At 58.3% G+C, this 17224-nt stretch overlaps 2 protein-coding genes and 1 long non-coding RNA gene across 4 annotated transcripts; 2 read left to right on the top strand and 1 right to left on the bottom strand.

Moving 5' to 3' along the window:
• Nucleotides 1-2472: 2472 nt before the first annotated feature.
• Pgls (6-phosphogluconolactonase) lies at nucleotides 2473-6246 on the top strand. Its single transcript, XM_003464195.5, has 5 exons — nucleotides 2473-2941; nucleotides 4345-4452; nucleotides 5019-5120; nucleotides 5530-5670; nucleotides 5968-6246. Exons 1-5 carry the CDS (start codon nucleotides 2654-2656, stop codon nucleotides 6103-6105), a joined length of 777 nt encoding a protein of 258 aa, XP_003464243.3. The 5' UTR covers nucleotides 2473-2653; the 3' UTR covers nucleotides 6106-6246.
• A 117-nt stretch (nucleotides 6247-6363) lies between these two features.
• Niban3 (niban apoptosis regulator 3) lies at nucleotides 6364-17221 on the top strand. 2 transcript variants are annotated; one of them, XR_010040257.1, is made up of 15 exons: nucleotides 6364-8424; nucleotides 8615-8745; nucleotides 9666-9791; nucleotides 10154-10268; nucleotides 11164-11313; nucleotides 11635-11750; nucleotides 11831-11923; nucleotides 12013-12175; nucleotides 13229-13419; nucleotides 13788-13946; nucleotides 14561-14677; nucleotides 14752-14859; nucleotides 15233-15344; nucleotides 16387-16529; nucleotides 17037-17221. XR_010040257.1 is itself a non-coding variant. In XM_003464196.5 (15 exons), coding segments are annotated over exons 1-15 (1788 nt in total). In that variant the 5' UTR covers nucleotides 8255-8369; the 3' UTR covers nucleotides 17038-17221. The 2 variants fall into 2 exon arrangements, 1 of the variants encoding a protein (XP_003464244.3); XM_003464196.5 differs by having other exon boundaries at nucleotides 8255-8424; nucleotides 16379-16529.
• On the bottom strand, nucleotides 10813-12127 carry LOC111755304 (uncharacterized). Its single transcript, XR_002789875.2, has 2 exons — nucleotides 11986-12127; nucleotides 10813-11352 (listed from the first exon to the last, which is right to left on the bottom strand). It is a non-coding gene; the product is annotated as an uncharacterized LOC111755304 (long non-coding RNA).
• Nucleotides 17222-17224: the final 3 nt, after the last annotated feature.

The following is a 17224-nucleotide window of genomic DNA, read 5'->3' as shown; positions in this document are numbered from 1 at the left end:
ATCAGTTCCCATCCCCTGCCACCTGGCTTCCCTGAACCCCAAGCTGTGACTGGTTTCACATTTCCACGCTCCATTCTTGCAGTGACTGCCAGCTTGGTTTCTCTCAGGACGCCATGTGCCCCTGCATTTCCTGTCTCTGCTCAAGGCCACACTGTTTCCAGGTTGTTGGTGCTGGGCTAATGCTCACTGCACAGTCGCACTCAGGCCTGTGAAACCTCCCTTTGTGGTCTGCCCAAAGCTCCCAGATTCAGCCTGAGCTCTTGGGTCATTGGACCCTGGCCCGAGCCCCTCTAGTGGGACAACACCAGCAACAAAGCAGTGCTCACAGGGTGAAAGGACCTGGATTCCATCCCTAGACCATGAAAAATTGAAAAAGCCCAAAGTCTGCATGATGGTCACCACTATTTAACTGTAGAACACTCATCATCCCACACAAACCCCTCAAGCCCAGTGTGGTGGATCATGCCTGTTGCCCCAGGACTTGGGAGGCTGAGGCAGGATGACTGCAAGTTTGAGCCCAGCTTGGGTTACGTAGTGTATTCAAGTCCAGCCTGGGCTTCACAGAAAGCCTGTCTCAAGAAACAACAAAAAACACCCATCACTAGTCATTTTCCTACATCCCCTTACATCATCAACATCCTGTCTCTGTGGATTCCCCGGCACTGAACACTTCATACCACTATGTTACACACCATGTGGCTTTTATACCAGGCTGCTGTCACTGCACTCATGTTGTACTGTGTTGGTGCCTCATTCATTTTCTACCAGCCAGTCAGGCCATATTGTTCATCCACTCATCAGTTGAAAGACAGTTGCTTCTACCTTGGGCTGTTTTACATAACTGCCATGCTGGGCATGGTGGCTCACGCCTGTAATCCCAGCACTCAGGAGGCTGAGGTGGGAGGATCCTTGCGAGTTTGAGACCAGCCTGAGCTACAAGTGAGCTCAAGGCCAGCCTGAACTGCATGGCGAGACGTCTCAAAAAAGGACAATAAATAAATAAACAACTGCCATGAATATCCTCTCAGGGATACACCCACATGTGCAAATGTCGGATCATATAAGTCATTTGAGGAATGGCCACTTTTGCAACATGGCTGCACCATTTAATCTGCCACTAGCTATGTGTGTGGTTCCAGTCCTCCTCATCCTGGCCAGCACTGTGATCACAGCTACCCTCACAGTGTGAAATGGGACATCTCCCTTTCCCGCCTTCTCTAACACTAGAAATGGAGGCCAGGGTCTCATGTATGCTCTGAAAGAGCTACACTCCCAGGTCTATGGTTTTTTAGGATCTTTTAGGTTTTTTTTTTTGCTTTTTATTTATTTTTGTACTGGGGATCAGATTCATGACCTCAAGCTTGCCAAACAGGTGCTTGTGCAGCTGAGCTAAATTCCAGCTTTTTAAGTTTTAATTTGAGAGAATGTCTCAAACTTTCCAGGCTTGTTTCACACACAGGATCCTCTTGCCTCAGCTTTCAGAAGAGCTGAGACTACAGTGCATACCACAACCCTGGATGCTGTCATCATCTCACGCTTTATGATAATTCTTATGTGTCTCTCCTTGACCAGCAGATAGGACATCTTTTTGTGTGTCACTAGCCATTTGCCTATCTTTGTAGGAATACCCATTCAGATACTTTGTCCTTTGAAACTTAGACCATTTTTATTGTTATTAATATATTTTGTATATAGCCAGGTGTGGTGGTACACCCTTGTGATCCAGCACTTGGGAGGTTGAGGCAGGAGGGACGATGTGAGTTCAAAGGCAGCCTCTTGAACTGCATGGTGAGATCCTGTCTTAAATAAACAAACATATATGTGTATTGTGATTACATATATGTGTATTTTGATTACAATTATTGTGATTTATCCACTTTCTTGATAGTCACCTAGGACATAGAAGTCAATTTCAATGAGTCTGGAGTGTTTTTTTTGTTTTGTTTTGTTTTTTGTCTTTTTGAGACAGGGTCTCACTATGCAGTTTAGAGTACCCTTGAGCTCACTTCCTGTTTCAGCCTCCCTAGTGCTGGGCTTACAGGTGTCTGCCACCAAGCCCTGCTTAGTTTATCTTTTGTTGTTTGTCCTTTGGGTGCCTACAAAGGCAGACTAAGCCCGGACAGCGTGGTGTCGTCGGTATAAGGATAGCCATATAGATTAACTATATGTTGATAAAAGGCATAGTGCAAAAAATAGGTGGGCAGTTTGGCGTGGTGGTGCACGTCTGTAACCCGGCACTCAGGAGGCCGAGGGAGAAGGGTCTCCACGAATTTGAGGTCAGCCTGGACTACACAGTGAGCCACACTCCGACTCGAAACAAAAAAATCCCAGAACAATTGAAGCAACACATTGCAACAGACCCAGAATTTCAAAACCCATCAAAATGTGCCGCCCCAGGAAATCTTCCCCAGTTTGCACCGAATTCCAAACTCTGCTTTGAGCTGCCTCGCCTACTCCTCCAAAGGGCTCCAACACAGCGGGTTGAGATGGGCAGGTCCGCCCCACTACCCACCCTTTCAGACTTCACGTGCACGACTGCGCATGTGCGCTGCGGAGCCCGCTCGAACTGCTACAGCCGAAGTGGCGCGGTAGACCTTTGCGCAGGCGCACTTGCGGCCATCGGGAGTGCTTCCGCCTCCCCGCCACCGCCGCCATGGCCGCGCCCGCCGCGGGCCTTATCTCCGTCTTCTCGAGTCCGCAGGAGCTGGGCGCGTCGCTGGCGCAGCTGGTGGTGCAGAGAGCCGCGTGCTGTCTGGATGGGCCCCGCGGCCGCTTCACGCTCGGGCTGTCGGGCGGCAGCCTCGTGTCCATGCTGGCCCGTGACCTACCCGCCGCCGCCGCCGCCGCCGGACCTGCCAGCCTCGCGCGCTGGACTCTGGGCTTCTGCGACGAACGCCTGGTTCCCTTCGAGCACGCCGAGAGCACGTACGGGCTCTACCGGGTGAGAGCTACGGGGGCCGCCGGGGGTCACTACGGGAGTGTCACGCCTACCGCCGGAGCCTCCGCTACGGGGGCCGCTGGGGGTCAGTGGGGCGGCCACGCCCATTACTTGAGCCTTCCTCTTGGGGGTGCTGCGGGTCAGGCCTAGACGGCAACGCCCATGGCTTGGCCTCGCCCCTCCAATTGCGCTGGTCTCTTGTATGGTTTAGCCAGTGGCCGGGCGGAGGGAACAACTGGACTGAGGGCTTGAAGTTACACCAATGCCTCAAGCGGCGGGGTCCGTGTGCCCTTCTCTGGTTCTCTGGCGCCCTGATCCAGTTGTTCCCGCAGAGGCACGCAAGGTTCAATATGCAGCGCTGGCTCGTGGTCACCTGATACTCATTTCTCAGATAGGGAAGCCGAGGCATGGCACGGGGGGGGGGATCATCCTAGTCTGCGAGCAGCCATATGCGAAGCCGGGTTGTGAGGCTGCCTGGCAACTCCCGAGACAGCACTTGTCATACAGCGCATCCGGAGGTTCCACTGACTTCTCTGTGAGGCTGAGGCAGGAGGGTCACAAGTTCTAGCCCTGCCTGGGCAACTTAACAGGATTCTGCCTCGAAATAAAAACAGAACAGGCTGGGGATGGAGCTCAGTGTGTTAGCCTTGGGTTCAGTCCCCAGTGCTGCAAGGGTCAGGGGAGGAAGAAGAAAGAAAAGGGGATGGGGGCCTGGTAGTGCCCAGGGGCGGTTGGGGCGCGTTGGCTACCATACCTAGCCCTGGGAGAAAAGAAAGGCAAAAAAGCGGGATTTTGTTTCTTTGCTTCCATAACTTTTAAAAACCTGCATCTTTTCTAAATTAGAGAACAAAACTTGGGGAAATAATTGCTGACTGCTCAGCGGCTTCTCCTGCCTGCCCCACTGTCCTACGCAGGAGCAGTTGCCGGGGAGAATGAGGACGCAGCAGCCCCACCCCTACCCACCTGCAAGGGAGCCCCAGGAGCGTCCTGGGTGGGCTGAGGCCCTGCTCATGAGCTGGAGGTGGATGGCCCCTGCCCCAGTATCGTGGAGATGCCCCAAGGGTCACTCTGGCACTGGGGCCCGAGCCAGGGTCTGATGTGAGGGTCAGGTGTGGGGACCCCGCAGGTGCTGCTTGTGCTGTACAGGCCCTGCAGCCCCTCTCATGGCCCAGGGGGACCTCGTGATTCTTCTCCACAAGCACCACAAGGCACCAGGATCCCCCACCCGGCCCTGGGGACACCTGGCATCTGCCCACCCCTGAACTTCTTGCGCCAAGGGGCAGCAGCACCAGAGCACAGCAGCCGGATCCCTGGCATCCAGCCCATGAATGGCCTTTCTGTGCCTCAGGCCCCTTCTGTAAGTGGATTCTGTCCGAACTAGTGATGCCATCCTTACTTTGTTACAGACGCACTTGCTGTCCAAACTGCCAGTCCCTGACAGCCAGGTCATCACCATCAATCCCCAGCTGCCTGTGGAGGCGGCAGCGGAGGACTATGCTAAGAAGCTGAGGCAGGTGGGTCTCCAGGAGCAGCAGCATGAGAAACCTGGTCCCTAGAGGGATCATGCTGTGAAGTGATGTCAGCAGCAGAAGCCATCCCTGGTAGCTCAGAGATGTCCCCTTGCCCAACCTCATGAAGAATGGGGGGAGTCTGGCTCCCACTGCTTGGGGACAGTTTTGTCTCTAGTCTCAGGGCCCTGAGCCTGTCATACTCATAAAAGTGGCAACTGAGACTGCAATGGCTGTAATCACTGGGGGGCCAGGGTTTACATTCTGTTACAGCTCTGACTGGCCCCTGGTTTCTATGGCAGTCAGGCCTGGACCCCTTGTCTTATAAAATCCCCAGGTGTATCTGTCATCCTGGCACTCAGGAAGCTGAGACAGGAGGCTCTCAAGTTCAAGTCCAGCCTGGGCAACTTAGGGACTTGGGGAGCCTCAGTCTCACAAAATAAAAGGGCAGGGATGCAGCTCAGTGCGACAGCCCTGGTTCTCCTCCCCATGCTGACCCCCAAGTTCCAGATGCTGGGACCCTGCTGTGAGGAGGTGGCCTGGCTTCTCAGAGCTGGGCTGCCCCCTGCCAGGCCTTCCAGGGAGACTCCATCCCCGTGTTCGACCTGCTGCTCCTGGGCGTGGGCCCCGATGGCCATACCTGCTCGCTCTTCCCAGACCACCCATTGCTGCAGGTGAGGCCCCCACCTGGTGCCTGTCCTGAACGTAGGCCTGGGCTGGGTCAAAGCTGTGTGGGGCACTCTCAGATGCACAGGGACGCATGGTTCAAGCCCTGGTGGGCGCCACAAGAAAAAAAGCAATGGGGAGCCATAGGTAACGAGGCCCACGACTGAGCAAGGCCTGAGCCAGACCCTGAGCTCAGGGCCTTGAGAATAAGAGCCAGCAGAGCTGGGGCTGGGGATTTAGCTCAGTGGCATAAGTGCCTGCCTTCCAAGCATGTGGTCCTGAGTTTGATCCCTAGGACCAATAAAAAGAAAAAAAGCCAGCAGAGCTACAGCACATGTGGAGGCCCTGCACTGAGTCCTTAGTGCCAGAAAAAAATGTAGTGGTGACCATCTGTGCCTGCCTGGCCTTCCTCCCCAGGAGCGAGACAGGATCGTAGCCCCAGTCAGCGACTCCCCGAAGCCCCCCCCGCAGCGGGTGACCCTGACACTCCCTGTGCTGAACGCGGCCAGGACAGTGGTGTTTGTGGTGACTGGGGAGGGCAAGGCTGCTGTGCTGAAGGTAAGGGCCAGGTCCAACCTGGTGCCCATGGGGAGGTCTCAGGGGTATGTGGGGCTCTAGTGCTGTAGCCTGAACCCCAACACTACCCTGGCCCTTCTGGGGTCTGGGAAGACAGCACGTACAGGCAGTTTTTAACATTATTTAAAAAGGCCGGATGCGGTAGTACTGGCCTGGGGGGCTGAAGCAGGAGGATCCCTGTGAGTTCAAGGCCAGATGGGGCCACATAGCTCAATGAGACAGGAATCAGGACCCTGTGGGCCGGGGTCCCACGGCTTGGCCCCACCCCCTTTCCTGCAGCGCATCCTGGAGGACAAGGACTCTGAGCCGCTGCCAGCCGCCCTGGTTCAGCCCCACACTGGGACGCTGTGCTGGCTACTGGACGAGGCGGCTGCACGCCTCCTGTCTGTGCCCTTCGAGAAGCACTCGACGCTGTAGCCTTGGAGGACGCCTTGTGGGCTGGACTGGTACCTGCCCAGGGCTGGGCTCCGAGCTGCCCCTGCCTTTGGAAAAGTCCTGGGCAGCTGCTGGGTATCACCATCCTGGAACCACAGATTAAAGGATGTGGCTGGAACCCGATTCCCTGTTCTTGGTGGTATCTGTTCTTGGGGTGGAGGGTGACACCTTGTGTTGGGGCTGGCACTGCAAGTCAATTATTTGCTGGGAAAAAGGATCATAAACTGAACTGGGTGAGGTGATGCATAACTCTCATCCCTGCTCTTGGGAGGCTGGGGCAGGATGACTCCAGGTTTGAGCCTAGCCCTGACTATGTAGGCCCTACTTCAAAGTAATGTTTTAAAGGGGCAGGGTGCAGCTCAGCAGGGAGTCCCTGCCAGGCACACAGGAAACCCAGGTTCCATCTCCCGATGCTCACACAAACCCCACACCCACAGTCACTGGACTGGGCCACCTCAGCCTGGCTGGGTCCCTTTGAGACCACTTTCTGATGGAGTCCTGTCAGGACCTTGATCCAAGCTCAGACCCAAGGACACGGTAGGGGGCCTGGACCCTGACCCTTGCACACCTCACTGTCCTGGTAGGTGGCCCCTCACACCCATCCCCTGGTCCTAGATTCCTGGCTCTTAGCAGGGGAGTCTCATGGGGCTGTGGGCTCAGCTCACCCTAGAGTTTGGTGGCCGTGGCTGAGTAGGTTGGGTCCCCAAGCTCCAGGCTGAGGAGCCCGAGGTGGAATTGAAACCACCAGGTGCAGCGGCCATATGGCAGCAATGGCAGAACCACAGAAGGGACAGAACCACAGAAGGGACGTTCCCTCCACAAGGGTCCCTGGGGTGCGAGGGGAACTGGGACAGCCTGGGCCAGGCAGGTGGCTGTGAGCCAGGAGCTGCTGATGGGGGCTAGAAAGTAAAGGGTAGGTGGCATGGGCAAGGGTCCCCTGGGAAGGCCCAGAGAGAGACTGCCATGGGCTAGTGACACAGTGCCTGTAATCTTAGAGAGCTGGGTGTTGTGATCACGTCTGTAATCCCAGCACTCTAGGCTGAGGTAAGAGTGTCACCCCAAGTCCAAAGCCACATGAGCTGCATAGCAAGAGCTTGTCTCAAAAAAGCAAAACCAAAAATCCTTTGGGAACCCCAGCTTCTACTGGGGTTCCTGTCTCAGTGTTGCTGTCTCAGTGTTGTGTTGGGGAGAGGATCTGCTCACAATCCACAATGGCTGCTTGTGTTCCATCCATCGTGCCTACATTCCAGTCACTGGAAAAGGCTGAGGAAAAGATTTCCTTGAGGGAAACATCCTAGGACTCATCCTAGACCTTTCCCCCTCACACCTTCCTGTCCACACAGTGTTGCCAGACCCTAGGAGCGGCAAGGGACATAGTGAGATAATCAAGGAAGGTGGCCAGATCCCTCCCATCTACTAGGCCAGCGCCAAACCTGTCTCACTGCCTGGCACCCTTGCTGGGAAGCCTGTGTAACCCCAGGGCAATGTTTCCCCTTTCATTCATTCATTGGACATCCAAGGCAGAGAGAAAAGTCCAGCTGCTCAGGGGCGAAGGATGCTGGGGGCGCTCCCCGAGGCTGGAGTTTCCAGGTGGGGTGCAAAGGTCCCAAGCTGAGGGTTGGGGGTCCTGGAGAAGGAGGTCAGCCTGGGACAACAGAGGTCTGTTTCAGAAGACCCCGACTCAGCCTGGAAGGGGTGGGGGATCCTGGGCCTTAGGCCCTGAGCTATATGCCTAGGTCTATTTTTTATTTCAATTCAGGGTGTTTAGGCTGGGCTTGAACTTTCGATCCTTCTGCCTCAGCCTCCTGGAGCCTTACATCTGAGCCAGAGTGATGGCACCTGCCTGTGATTCTATGCGGAACCAAAGGAGGAGGCTGTCAGGTTGCATCCCAGCCTGGGCAACTTGGCAGCTTAGCAAGACCGTCTCAAAACTTGGAAAATAGAAAGGCGTTTGAGGAGCAGCTCAGTGCAAAGGGCTCCATTCAGCCTCCAGGATGGCATGGAAAAAAAGGGGGGAGGGATTTGTGGGGGCGTGGAGCGCAGCCACAGTCACTTCATAGCGCAGCAGGTGTTGGCTGCTAGTAGGGGGAGCCTAGGGCGGCAGAGGGCGAATCCGGGGGCTCCCTCCCCCTCGAAGGCTGGTCCCTGCACCTGGCGGAGCCCTTCTCTCTCCCACTAGCCCCACCCATTACCCAGGCACCCGGGTGCCCAGCAGAGCTGGAACCGGAGCTTGTGGGTGCAGCAGGATGGGGGCGCAGGCTTCGAGCCCCCTGGACAAGAGGCAGCGTGAGCAGTTGCGGGGTGAGCGGGGCGGGAGGGTGTTCTCTGTGATCCTCCTGCCTCAGCCGTCTGGAGTCCTGGGTTCACAAACCCGCAGGCAGCCTGTGGCTGGATCGGACTCAGGAGCGGTAGAGTCAGAGGCGCTAGGGGAGGCTGGGTCAGTGCGGTGTCCTGGCCCCGGGAGCCCACTGTCTTCATCTGGGTCCCCCAGGCCAGGTGGCCTCGCTGCTGAGCAGCTTCCTGCCGTGCTACCGCGCGCAGCTGGCAACATCCGTGCTGTGGCAGATCTCGCTCGAGCTGCGACCCCAGGAGCCCTCGGAACCCCATCTGAGCCGCAGCAAGGTGGGTGCTGAGTGGGTCAGAGTGGGGACTCCTCTCAGGTGTGCTTCCTGCCCCATTCTCAGCGCCGTGAGGCTGATTCTTCATTCCCAGGGGCCTGCCAGCTACAAATTCCCAGGTCCCCCGACTTGCACCCTGGCCTCTGGGGGCCCAGTCTGATGGGGGAGGACAGGATGGAGCTGATGTTTTGTGGGGATCCTGAGGTTCTCACCCAAGCCACACTAGCTCTGAGCTGCAGGCCCAGCCTCTAAAGAGAACTGTTAGGCTCTAGTGCAGTCTCTAAGTTGCCTGTGCTAGCCTCCAACGACCACTATCCTGCCTCAGCCTCCTGAGTGCTGGGATGAGAGGTGTGTGCCACCATGCCCAGCTCCAAAGAAGTTCTGTGTTGCCATGGGGTCAGAGCCATGAAGGCACCAGTATATCCTTTGAATATTTTAACAGTATTTCCATGAAAAGTCTCCGGCCTGAGAAGGCCACAGAAAACCAGGTAACCAGCACCACAGATGCCACCAGTGTGCCCCAGACTGACCTGGCACCGGCGGGAGTGGGCTTGGAGTGCACCGGGCTGAGCCCAGTGGCCGGTGATGGTGCCAGAGAGTGACAGGTGGGGAGACTCAGGAAGAGGTGGGGGTGACTCCATGACCCTGCATGCTGTGACTAAGCACACCGGGCATCCCAATACTCTGGAGGCTTAGGCAGGAGAATTTTAGGTTCAAGGCGAGCCTGAACAAAAATACAAGGGGTTGGGGGTGCAACTTCGTGTTCAGCACTTGCTTGGCTCTTGGAGGTCCCGAGTCCAAACCTGGCTCCGAAGATGTGGAGGAGGAGTAGGAGGAAGGGGAAAGCTGGGCTAGGAACCCCGGCTGGGTCCCGGGGCACTGAGCCATCCGCCAGCTCTCACGCCCCCTCTCCTTCCCTCTTAGAAGCTGCCCCGGGTGTGCGAGCACCGCGGCCCCCTCCTCCAGCTTCGGGGTCGCCCCCCACGCTGGCAGCTGGCCTTCTGTGTGCTTCGCGGGGATGGCCGCCTGGAGTGGTTTGGCAGCCAGAAGGTGAGGCTGCTTCGCCCCCCTGTTGGTCTCTCGCTGCTGTGATTGTTTAGGGAAACAGACCCGCGCTGTAGGGCGGTCACTCCCTGCTGAGGAGCTTGGAGGTCACCTGCCACCTCCTGGAACTCTGTTCCCCTGACTCTGAAATGGGAGCATAGAGGCAGGTGCACAGGGCGAGGAGGCGCAGTTACCACTCCAGCATTCCGCAGGCTGAGGTAGGGAGGATCTCTGCTTTCAGTTCAGTCTAAGAACTGAGAGCCTGCTTGAAAATCTGCAAAAGCACTAGGGGCCCAGCTGGGCGACGATGCTCATGGGGAAGCCCGAGCTCTGCTGGCTGTGTCACCCTCAACCCTTGCTGTTTGCAGAACTTCGAGGCTGGGCAGCGTCCCCTGGGCACAGTGGCCCTCACGGGCTACGCGCTCCTGACCTCACAGCGAGAGTACCTGCGCTTCCTGGACGTGTTCCGCCCAGACCCCACGGGTGAGGCTCCCAGCACTGCCCTGCTGTGAGCTCAGGTCCTTTGATCCTGCGGCCCCGCCTCCCCCTCTACACCCGGGCTCCTGCACGGAGACTCTGGAGGTCTCCGAGTGTGTGTTAGCACTGTCGTGGGCGGGCCTCCTTCTCTGCCAAGGAAAAACCCAACTGTGGAAAGAGTAAGAAACCACAGGTCCTGAGGAGCCCAGTGCGGTGAGCAAGAGGCAGGAAGGTTGCCATGAGTTCTAGGCCAGCCTGGGCTACAAAGTGAGACCTTGTCTCAAAAAACAAGACAAGGAAAAAAAAATCCATCTCCACCCCTACACGGGTTTTATTTCACTCGGGGTTTATGTCTGATTTTTAGAGCTGGGTGGAAGCCAGGGCCACCCTGGGTTAGGCACACCCCCCCCTTTCAGCTGCCAGTTCCAGATCCAGTCGTGCTGTAAAGTGTCCCTGGTCTGGAACTCCCACCTTCTTGATTCTTGGGCTTTATCACAGACTGAGTGCATTACTCCGAAAATTACAACAAAACACCCACGATTCTGGAGAATCCGCAATAAAAACTCATTTATTTTGTCTTCCTAACAGTCCTAAGTCATCAGTATCACCCTTTGGCTGTTTTATTTGCATTTTTGGTGTTTTGAGCTAGGGTCTCGATTTATAGCTCCGGCTGGCCTCAAACTCCGGGTGACTTTTCTGCCTCAGCCTCCCGAGTGCTGACCCGCAAGCTTGCCCTCAGCGCCCGGCCCCTCTAGCGTTACCGTGCAGCTTCTTTCACAGACAGGGAAACCCTGGCTCAGGGGTCCAGGTCCTGTCCACTGCTAAGGACCTAAGTGGCCCTCAGGGGTGGTTAGCGATCGAATGTGCGGCGGATGTCGAGCCCGCTCGGCCGTCCCCGCAGGCCCCGAGCAACTACTGGAGACGCCAGTGTGCGCCCCGCTCCTGCTGCAGCACCCCTTCCGCCGGCTCCTCTGCTTCTCCGCGCCGTCCGCCGAAGCGCAGCGCGCCTGGAGCCTCGCTCTTCAGGGTGGCATCCGTCTGCGAGGCACAGGTGGGGCTCGGACCTCAGCTTTGCAGACCCTCGGATGGGCTGTGAGGGGAAGGAGGTGGTCACGGAGATTGTCACGTCGGAGTGGTGGTGCAGGGAAGGGTTTCCCGGAAGAAGGGCTGCCGGAGCTGTGGTCAGCTGAGCTGAGACGAGGGAGGGACTGGTGCGCACAGCCAGGCAGGTCGCTGACTGCACGGAGTCCCGACGCGCGGGTCCAAGCGTGCCCGCGCCGCTGGTGGAAGGCGTCCTGACGCTTCCCGAACCGAGCCGTTCGGAGGGTGGAGGGGTCCCACAGGCGTCCGGGCTGAGCCTCCCCTTGCTCAGTCTTGCAGCGCAGCCGGGACCCGGCGGCCCGCGCCTTCCTGGACGCCGTGCGGCTGTACCGGCGGCGCCGGGGTCACTTCGGCGAGGACGACGCGACGCTGGGCTCTGACGCCGAGGTCAGTGCACCCCACCCCGGGCACACACATCCCCAGCCCGGTCCAGCCTGGCACAGCCCCGCCCACCGTGCTGTCTGCAGGTGCTGAGCGCGGTGCTGCTGCAGGAGCTGCTGCCTGCGTGGACGAGGCCCGGGGACGCCGCGGCGGCGCGCGGTCCCGAGACGCAGACCGAGGTAGGGGACCCTCCAGAGCCGCCCGCTCGTCCCGCCTTTCGGCCTCCCCGTCACTCGCTTACCCGCCCTCCACTCTTGCCCGCCGCCAGCTCCTGGACGCCGTCTACTGCGTGGTCCTAGCTGCGGTCTCCGCGGGGCTCCGCACCTTCCAGCCAGAAAAAGATGAGCTGCTTGCGGCGCTGGAGCGGGCGCTACGCCCAGACCTGGAGCACACGCTGCGGCTGCGCATGCGCGCAGCGGGCCGGCAGCAGGGTGAGGGGCGTGGCAGGAGGGCGCGGCCTCGAGGGGAGGGACAAGACCGCGACCTGGGCGTGGCTTGGCTAGGAAGGGGTGGGATCGGTGCAGAGGGTGCTGCTAGTTGTGGGGCGGAATCAGAATGAAGAGGGCTTGGCCTGACCTGAATTGCGGACCGGGGTACAGTGGAGGTGAGGTATGGTAGGGAAGCCCTAGGGCCAGGGTAGGGGGATGTCGGATCGGGAAAGGTGGGACCGGATTGGAGGGACCTGTTTCGGTTACTGAGGAGTGCGTAGAGCAGAGGGTTTGCAGAATGAGTGGTTGGGTGAAGGGGCGTGGCCAGAACGAAGGGGCGTGGTCTTGTCTGGGTGGGTGGGGCCAGTAGTAAGGACGAAAGCTGTCAGGCAAAGGACTTGCTAGGAAGCCAGGTGATGGTAGGAGCCGGGAGCCTTGAGTCTACAGTGCAATATTCTGGAAGAGACGCTGGAGACAGCGGTGTGAGGCCATACGGACCTCAATGGTGAATGAATGTGGCTTAGGTGAAAAGGTCGGGCTGTGACAGGCGTGGTGCCATTTGAAGAGCGTGGCCAGAGAGGAGGGCGTGGCCTGAGTGGAGGCGCGTGGTCATCGGGACTATGAAAGTTGGGGGCAGAAGGCGTGGTTTGACAGGAAGGGCGGGGCCAGGCGGTTTGGAAAGACGCGCGGTAAGGATAGAGAGGGGCCTTATAGTGGAATACAATACTCTGGTTGGTTAATGAAGAGAAGGGTGTGGCCTAATGGGCGAGTGGGCGTGACCTTAAGGCCTCATAAGGCGTAGCCTGGAGGTTAGCAGGGCCGGAGCTGGATCGCTGCTGGTGGCCCAGAGCGGGAAGGGCGAGTTTGCTGAGCCAGGCGGAACCCAGGCGGGGGCATGGACAGGGCAGAGTGGTGCCTACTCCACTCTGCAACCAGACAAGGGCGGATCGCAAGAGACAAACTGTTTCTCACCGGGGCAGTGAGGCAGGCCTGGTGCTGGGACTCTCCTCTTCCTGCCCCGCTGATTCTGGAACCCAGCAGCGTCTCCACCCGCAGCGGACGTCCAGGCTCGGCTGGAGATCTGCCTGCAGCGTAGCGTGGACCCTCAGTTGCCCCACCTCGTGCGGACTCTGCTGAGCACTGTGGAGGCCACGCTGGGCGCTGTGCAAATGCTACTGGTGCAGGGTGTGGACCAAGTGTGCAATTGCCTGCGTGGGAGCCCGAGGGGGGCAAAGCTGCGAGGGGCGGTGCGTGGGCTGAGAGGGGCCGGAGGGAGGCCGCTAGTAGGGGATGGTGGGGGCGGGATCTGGTGGGGGCGGGATTTTGGGCGGGTCTCCAGCAATGGGGAAGGAGAGGGTGTAGCCAGCGGGCGAGGCGAAGTTGGGGGGGCGGGGCAGGACGGGGGGGGGAGGCGGGGGGACCTGGGGGCGGAGCCTGGAGGGCGGGGCGGAGTCGGTGGATGGGGCAGTAGCACTCTGGGCTGGGCCACATGAACCCCAATTCTCCTCCAAGAGCGGGGTTTTGGCTGTCAGCCTCGCTGACGCTCCTCTTCCTCCCTCTGCCCCTGGAGGGCCCTGTTGCCGCTGACGGTGTCTCTCCTTGCTGGCGCGGCTAGGTGCACTCGCTGGGGGAGCTGCCCTGGGACGCCGAGCTCATGCAAGTCTGCTACCGCGAGGCTGAGCGCGGCCGGGGACGCCTGAGGCAGCTAGCTGCTCCGTTCGGCTTCCTGGGGATACAGAGCCTCGTGTTCGGGGCGCAGGACCTTGCCCAGCAGGTGAGGATGGAGGTTATGGCCATAGTCCGTGTAGGAATCGCCACCTGCTAGCGGGGGACCCTGGGACAACCGGACCCGGTCTCCCTTGGACAGGGTCAGTGATGAGGCGGCGACCCCACAGAGCGGCCAGGGCTACGCACGGGCACGGAAGGGGCCTGCTTAGCTCCAGGGGAGGGGACCCCCAGTGCCAATGGGGACAGCAGAAAGAAGAGTGGGCGGAGCTCGTCCTAGGGGGCAAGGAAGCTCTTGGGCATTTGCAGGGCCAGATGCATTGGAGAACTGAGAGGTGGGCGAGGGGCCAATGGGCTCCAGAGAAGAGGCAGCAGAGAAGAGGAGGGGAGCGGGGGATGGGCCTCGGTGGGGAGAATCGAGAAGTGTTCTGAAGCCAAAGACATGACACCTGCTGTACTCGGTGCACGATGGAGACCAGGAGGGATGTGATTTCCCAGGCTGCCTTGAACTGTGGTTCAGTGTGTGCATTGTGTAGCCCTGCCCCTGGGTGTAGGCCAAGCCTGGTGGCACTGTGTGCCTGAATCTCGATACCTGGCACGAGGAGGAGTGGGGGAGCCAGTCAGGCCCGGATGCAGCATGGTCACCTTGGGGCCCTCCCACAGCTCGTGGCCAACGCCGTGGCCACCTTCCTGCAGCTGGCTGACCAGGGCCTGAGCGCCGCCCTGGACCGTGACCAGGCGGCCCAGCAGCTGGAGAAAGTCCGTGGGCGCGTGCTGAAGGTGAAGGGGGGGCCCAGGGCGCGGGGCAGGGGCATGGAGGGGACACGCTGGACAGCATCGCCTGTGTTCCACAGAAACTGTCCGCGGACAGCGCCACTGCGCGGAGCGAGTTCGTGCGGGGCTGGCTGCTGCGGGTGCTGTTACCATTTGTGCTGTGGTGGCTGGAGCCCAGCGGACAAGCGGTGAGGGCCTGGAAGGGGCACTGCGGGCCAGGCGGCCAGCATTTTGTTTTGTTTTGAGATAGGTCCCCTCTACTTAGTTCAGGGTGGGCTTGAACTCATTGTGTGGCCCTGGCTGGCCTTTAACTTGCAGTGAGCTTCCTGCTTCAGCTTCTTGGGTGCTAGGTGGCCCCGTGGACTGGACTCTCTGCTGCAGTCCACATGGTGGGGGTTTTGGTTCGAGTGCATGCGCCATGAAGCACACACAGCCCTGGCTTCCGGTTTCTGCTGGGGAGTCGCATTCATCCCAGCTCCCTGGGGTTGCAGGGCTGAATCTACTCCTGGAGTGGTTGTAGCTCTGCTGCCAGCCTGCCCACCTGTTTCCCACCTGTTTCAGGAACTGCCTGAACTCAAGGGGGACGACCTTGTCACAGGCATCCAGGCTGTGACCACTGCAGGCGTCCTGGAGGACGTCATTCGCGGGGTTCTGCTGCAGAGGATCAACCGAGGTGAGCCCCTTGACAGCTCTTGCCACGCCTGGCTTTCGACCCAGTATCACGACCCAAACAGAGGGTCAGGGTGGTCAGTGATGGAGTCCCTGAAGGAAGGGCATTGCAGTGAGGCTCTGAGAGTTGTGTAGGAATCCTCAGGGTGAGAAAAAGAGACAATTGAAAAACTAGGTACATATTTTCCCATTTGTTCATTCAACTACAGCATGTGATTTTTCTCTGGCTGACCCAGAGGCCCCCAAGAGTACTTGGACTTGAGGTTCACCCCTCAGGAGCTCCAGGCTGGGAAGCAGCTCTGTAGACATTTTTCTTCTTTTCACCTCATCAATTCACTCATGAAGCTGTGGCCACTGAGCCATGTGTGTTCCTGGAGGTGGGGAGAGCAGGCAGTGGCAGTTCAGGGATGTCTCAGTATCTGTGTGACTGGAATGTGAGTCCTTGCACCACAGGCAGAGAAATTTAGACTTCATTACATGGATCATAGGGATCCATAGAGGGAAAGAGAGTGAGATCAGCCAGACCAGGTCCTGGGGACAGAAAAGGTCACCAGCCAGGGCAGCACCAAAAACACAGAACACAGGAGTGGGGTCAGATCAGAGAGGAGGCTCAAAGGGCCGGATTTGAAAGACAGAGGAGACAGGCGGGATGCCAAAGGCCTGAGAACTGAGCTATGTCAGGGTCTCCAGAGTCAGGGAATGAATTCAAAGCTGCATCTTTGGTCTGTGGGTAGCTAGACAAGGAGAAGGAGTTCCTTTAGAGCAACGGAAGTCTTAAATGCAAAAGAGCTATTGTTTGGTGGCAAAATAAACACAGAGATGGGACAGGGAGCTTCTAAGAGGTTGCCTGATCGGTCATCAATTTGTGCTGTCTGTGGGTCAGTGTGGACTCATGGAGCATGGGATTGACTGGCCATGTCTGCCCTGGCATAGCCTGGCAGGGCTGGGGATGGCTTCGCTTCTGCCTCACCTGGGAGAAAGCATGGACTCTATGAGGTCCACCACCCCCAGATGTGTTCAGCAGTTCATCTGTTTCAGAGCTGCAGGAGGCCCTAGGTGCTAGTGATATCACCTGCACTCTGGCTGGGCACTCAGAGCTCCCTTGGGATCCCGAGGCAGCAGAGGAGGACCGACCTGAGGTTGATGGCTTGGAGACACCGATGAGGAGTCGCCAGGACCCATGTGAATGGTACAAGAGTCTTGGGCAGACTTCTTGATGTCCAGATCTTAGAGCTTCAGGCTGGTGGGAGCCCCAGTGCCAATCCAATGGGTTTTGGTCCTGGTCCCACTAATGGCTATGCCATATGGCACCACCCCACAAGCTGACTCTCCAGGTGGGGGCATCTCAGATCAGAAGTGTTTGGGAAAAGCTAGGTGACTTGGCACATACCTAGCATCCCCACAGGTGGGAGGCTGAGGCAGGAAGATCGCAAGTCTCAAGGGCAGCCTAAGCAGCATATCACTTCAGGGGCCTTGTGTCAATTATAAAAAGTGAGAGGAGGAGTTGGGTTCGATCCCCAGAACCCTAAATCACAGCTGTCTGCTGCCTTGGTGCCACCTGGCCCGGCTGTGTGCAAGCAGTGTAGCGTAGCAAGTGTTCTGTGGCCCTGTCAGTTTCTCTCCTGGACACTCACCCATTCCCCTTAAGCCCTCGATGCTAGGTCCCCACACCTTTCTCAACCCTTACACTTCACAGAGTGGGAAACTGAGGCTCAGGTCTAGGATGGCACCGGATGCAGCCACACCACCTCCTCCTCATCCAGGGACATCCACAGCTGTCTGCACTGCGTCCCCTTGACTGCTAGGCTCTGAACCCAGCGACCTGGGCCTTGATCACATTGCTTCCATTTGAGTTGTTGATTAAACTGAACTTGAACTCGCCCC

This window comes from Cavia porcellus, unplaced genomic scaffold (assembly GCF_034190915.1).
Source record: "Cavia porcellus strain 051 isolate PalLab524CR breed Dunkin Hartley unplaced genomic scaffold, mCavPor4.1 scaffold_17, whole genome shotgun sequence".
Taxonomy (NCBI): domain Eukaryota; kingdom Metazoa; phylum Chordata; class Mammalia; order Rodentia; family Caviidae; genus Cavia; species Cavia porcellus.
Note: the sequence above shows the minus strand (reverse complement) of the source record. Positions and strands in the feature narration are given on the sequence as shown.

Coding starts and splice junctions, on each gene's coding strand:
- Niban3 (XM_003464196.5), top strand. CDS start 8,370: ATGGGGGCGCAGGCTTCGAGCCCCCTGGACAAGAGGCAGCGTGAGCAG. Junction 11,751..11,830: donor CGCTGGGCTCTGACGCCGAG/GTCAGTGCACCC, acceptor TGCTGTCTGCAG/GTGCTGAGCGCGGTGCTGCT. Junction 12,176..13,228: donor CGCAGCGGGCCGGCAGCAGG/GTGAGGGGCGTG, acceptor CTCCACCCGCAG/CGGACGTCCAGGCTCGGCTG.
- Pgls (XM_003464195.5), top strand. CDS start 2,654: ATGGCCGCGCCCGCCGCGGGCCTTATCTCCGTCTTCTCGAGTCCGCAG. Junction 2,942..4,344: donor GCACGTACGGGCTCTACCGG/GTGAGAGCTACG, acceptor ACTTTGTTACAG/ACGCACTTGCTGTCCAAACT. Junction 4,453..5,018: donor ATGCTAAGAAGCTGAGGCAG/GTGGGTCTCCAG, acceptor GCCCCCTGCCAG/GCCTTCCAGGGAGACTCCAT.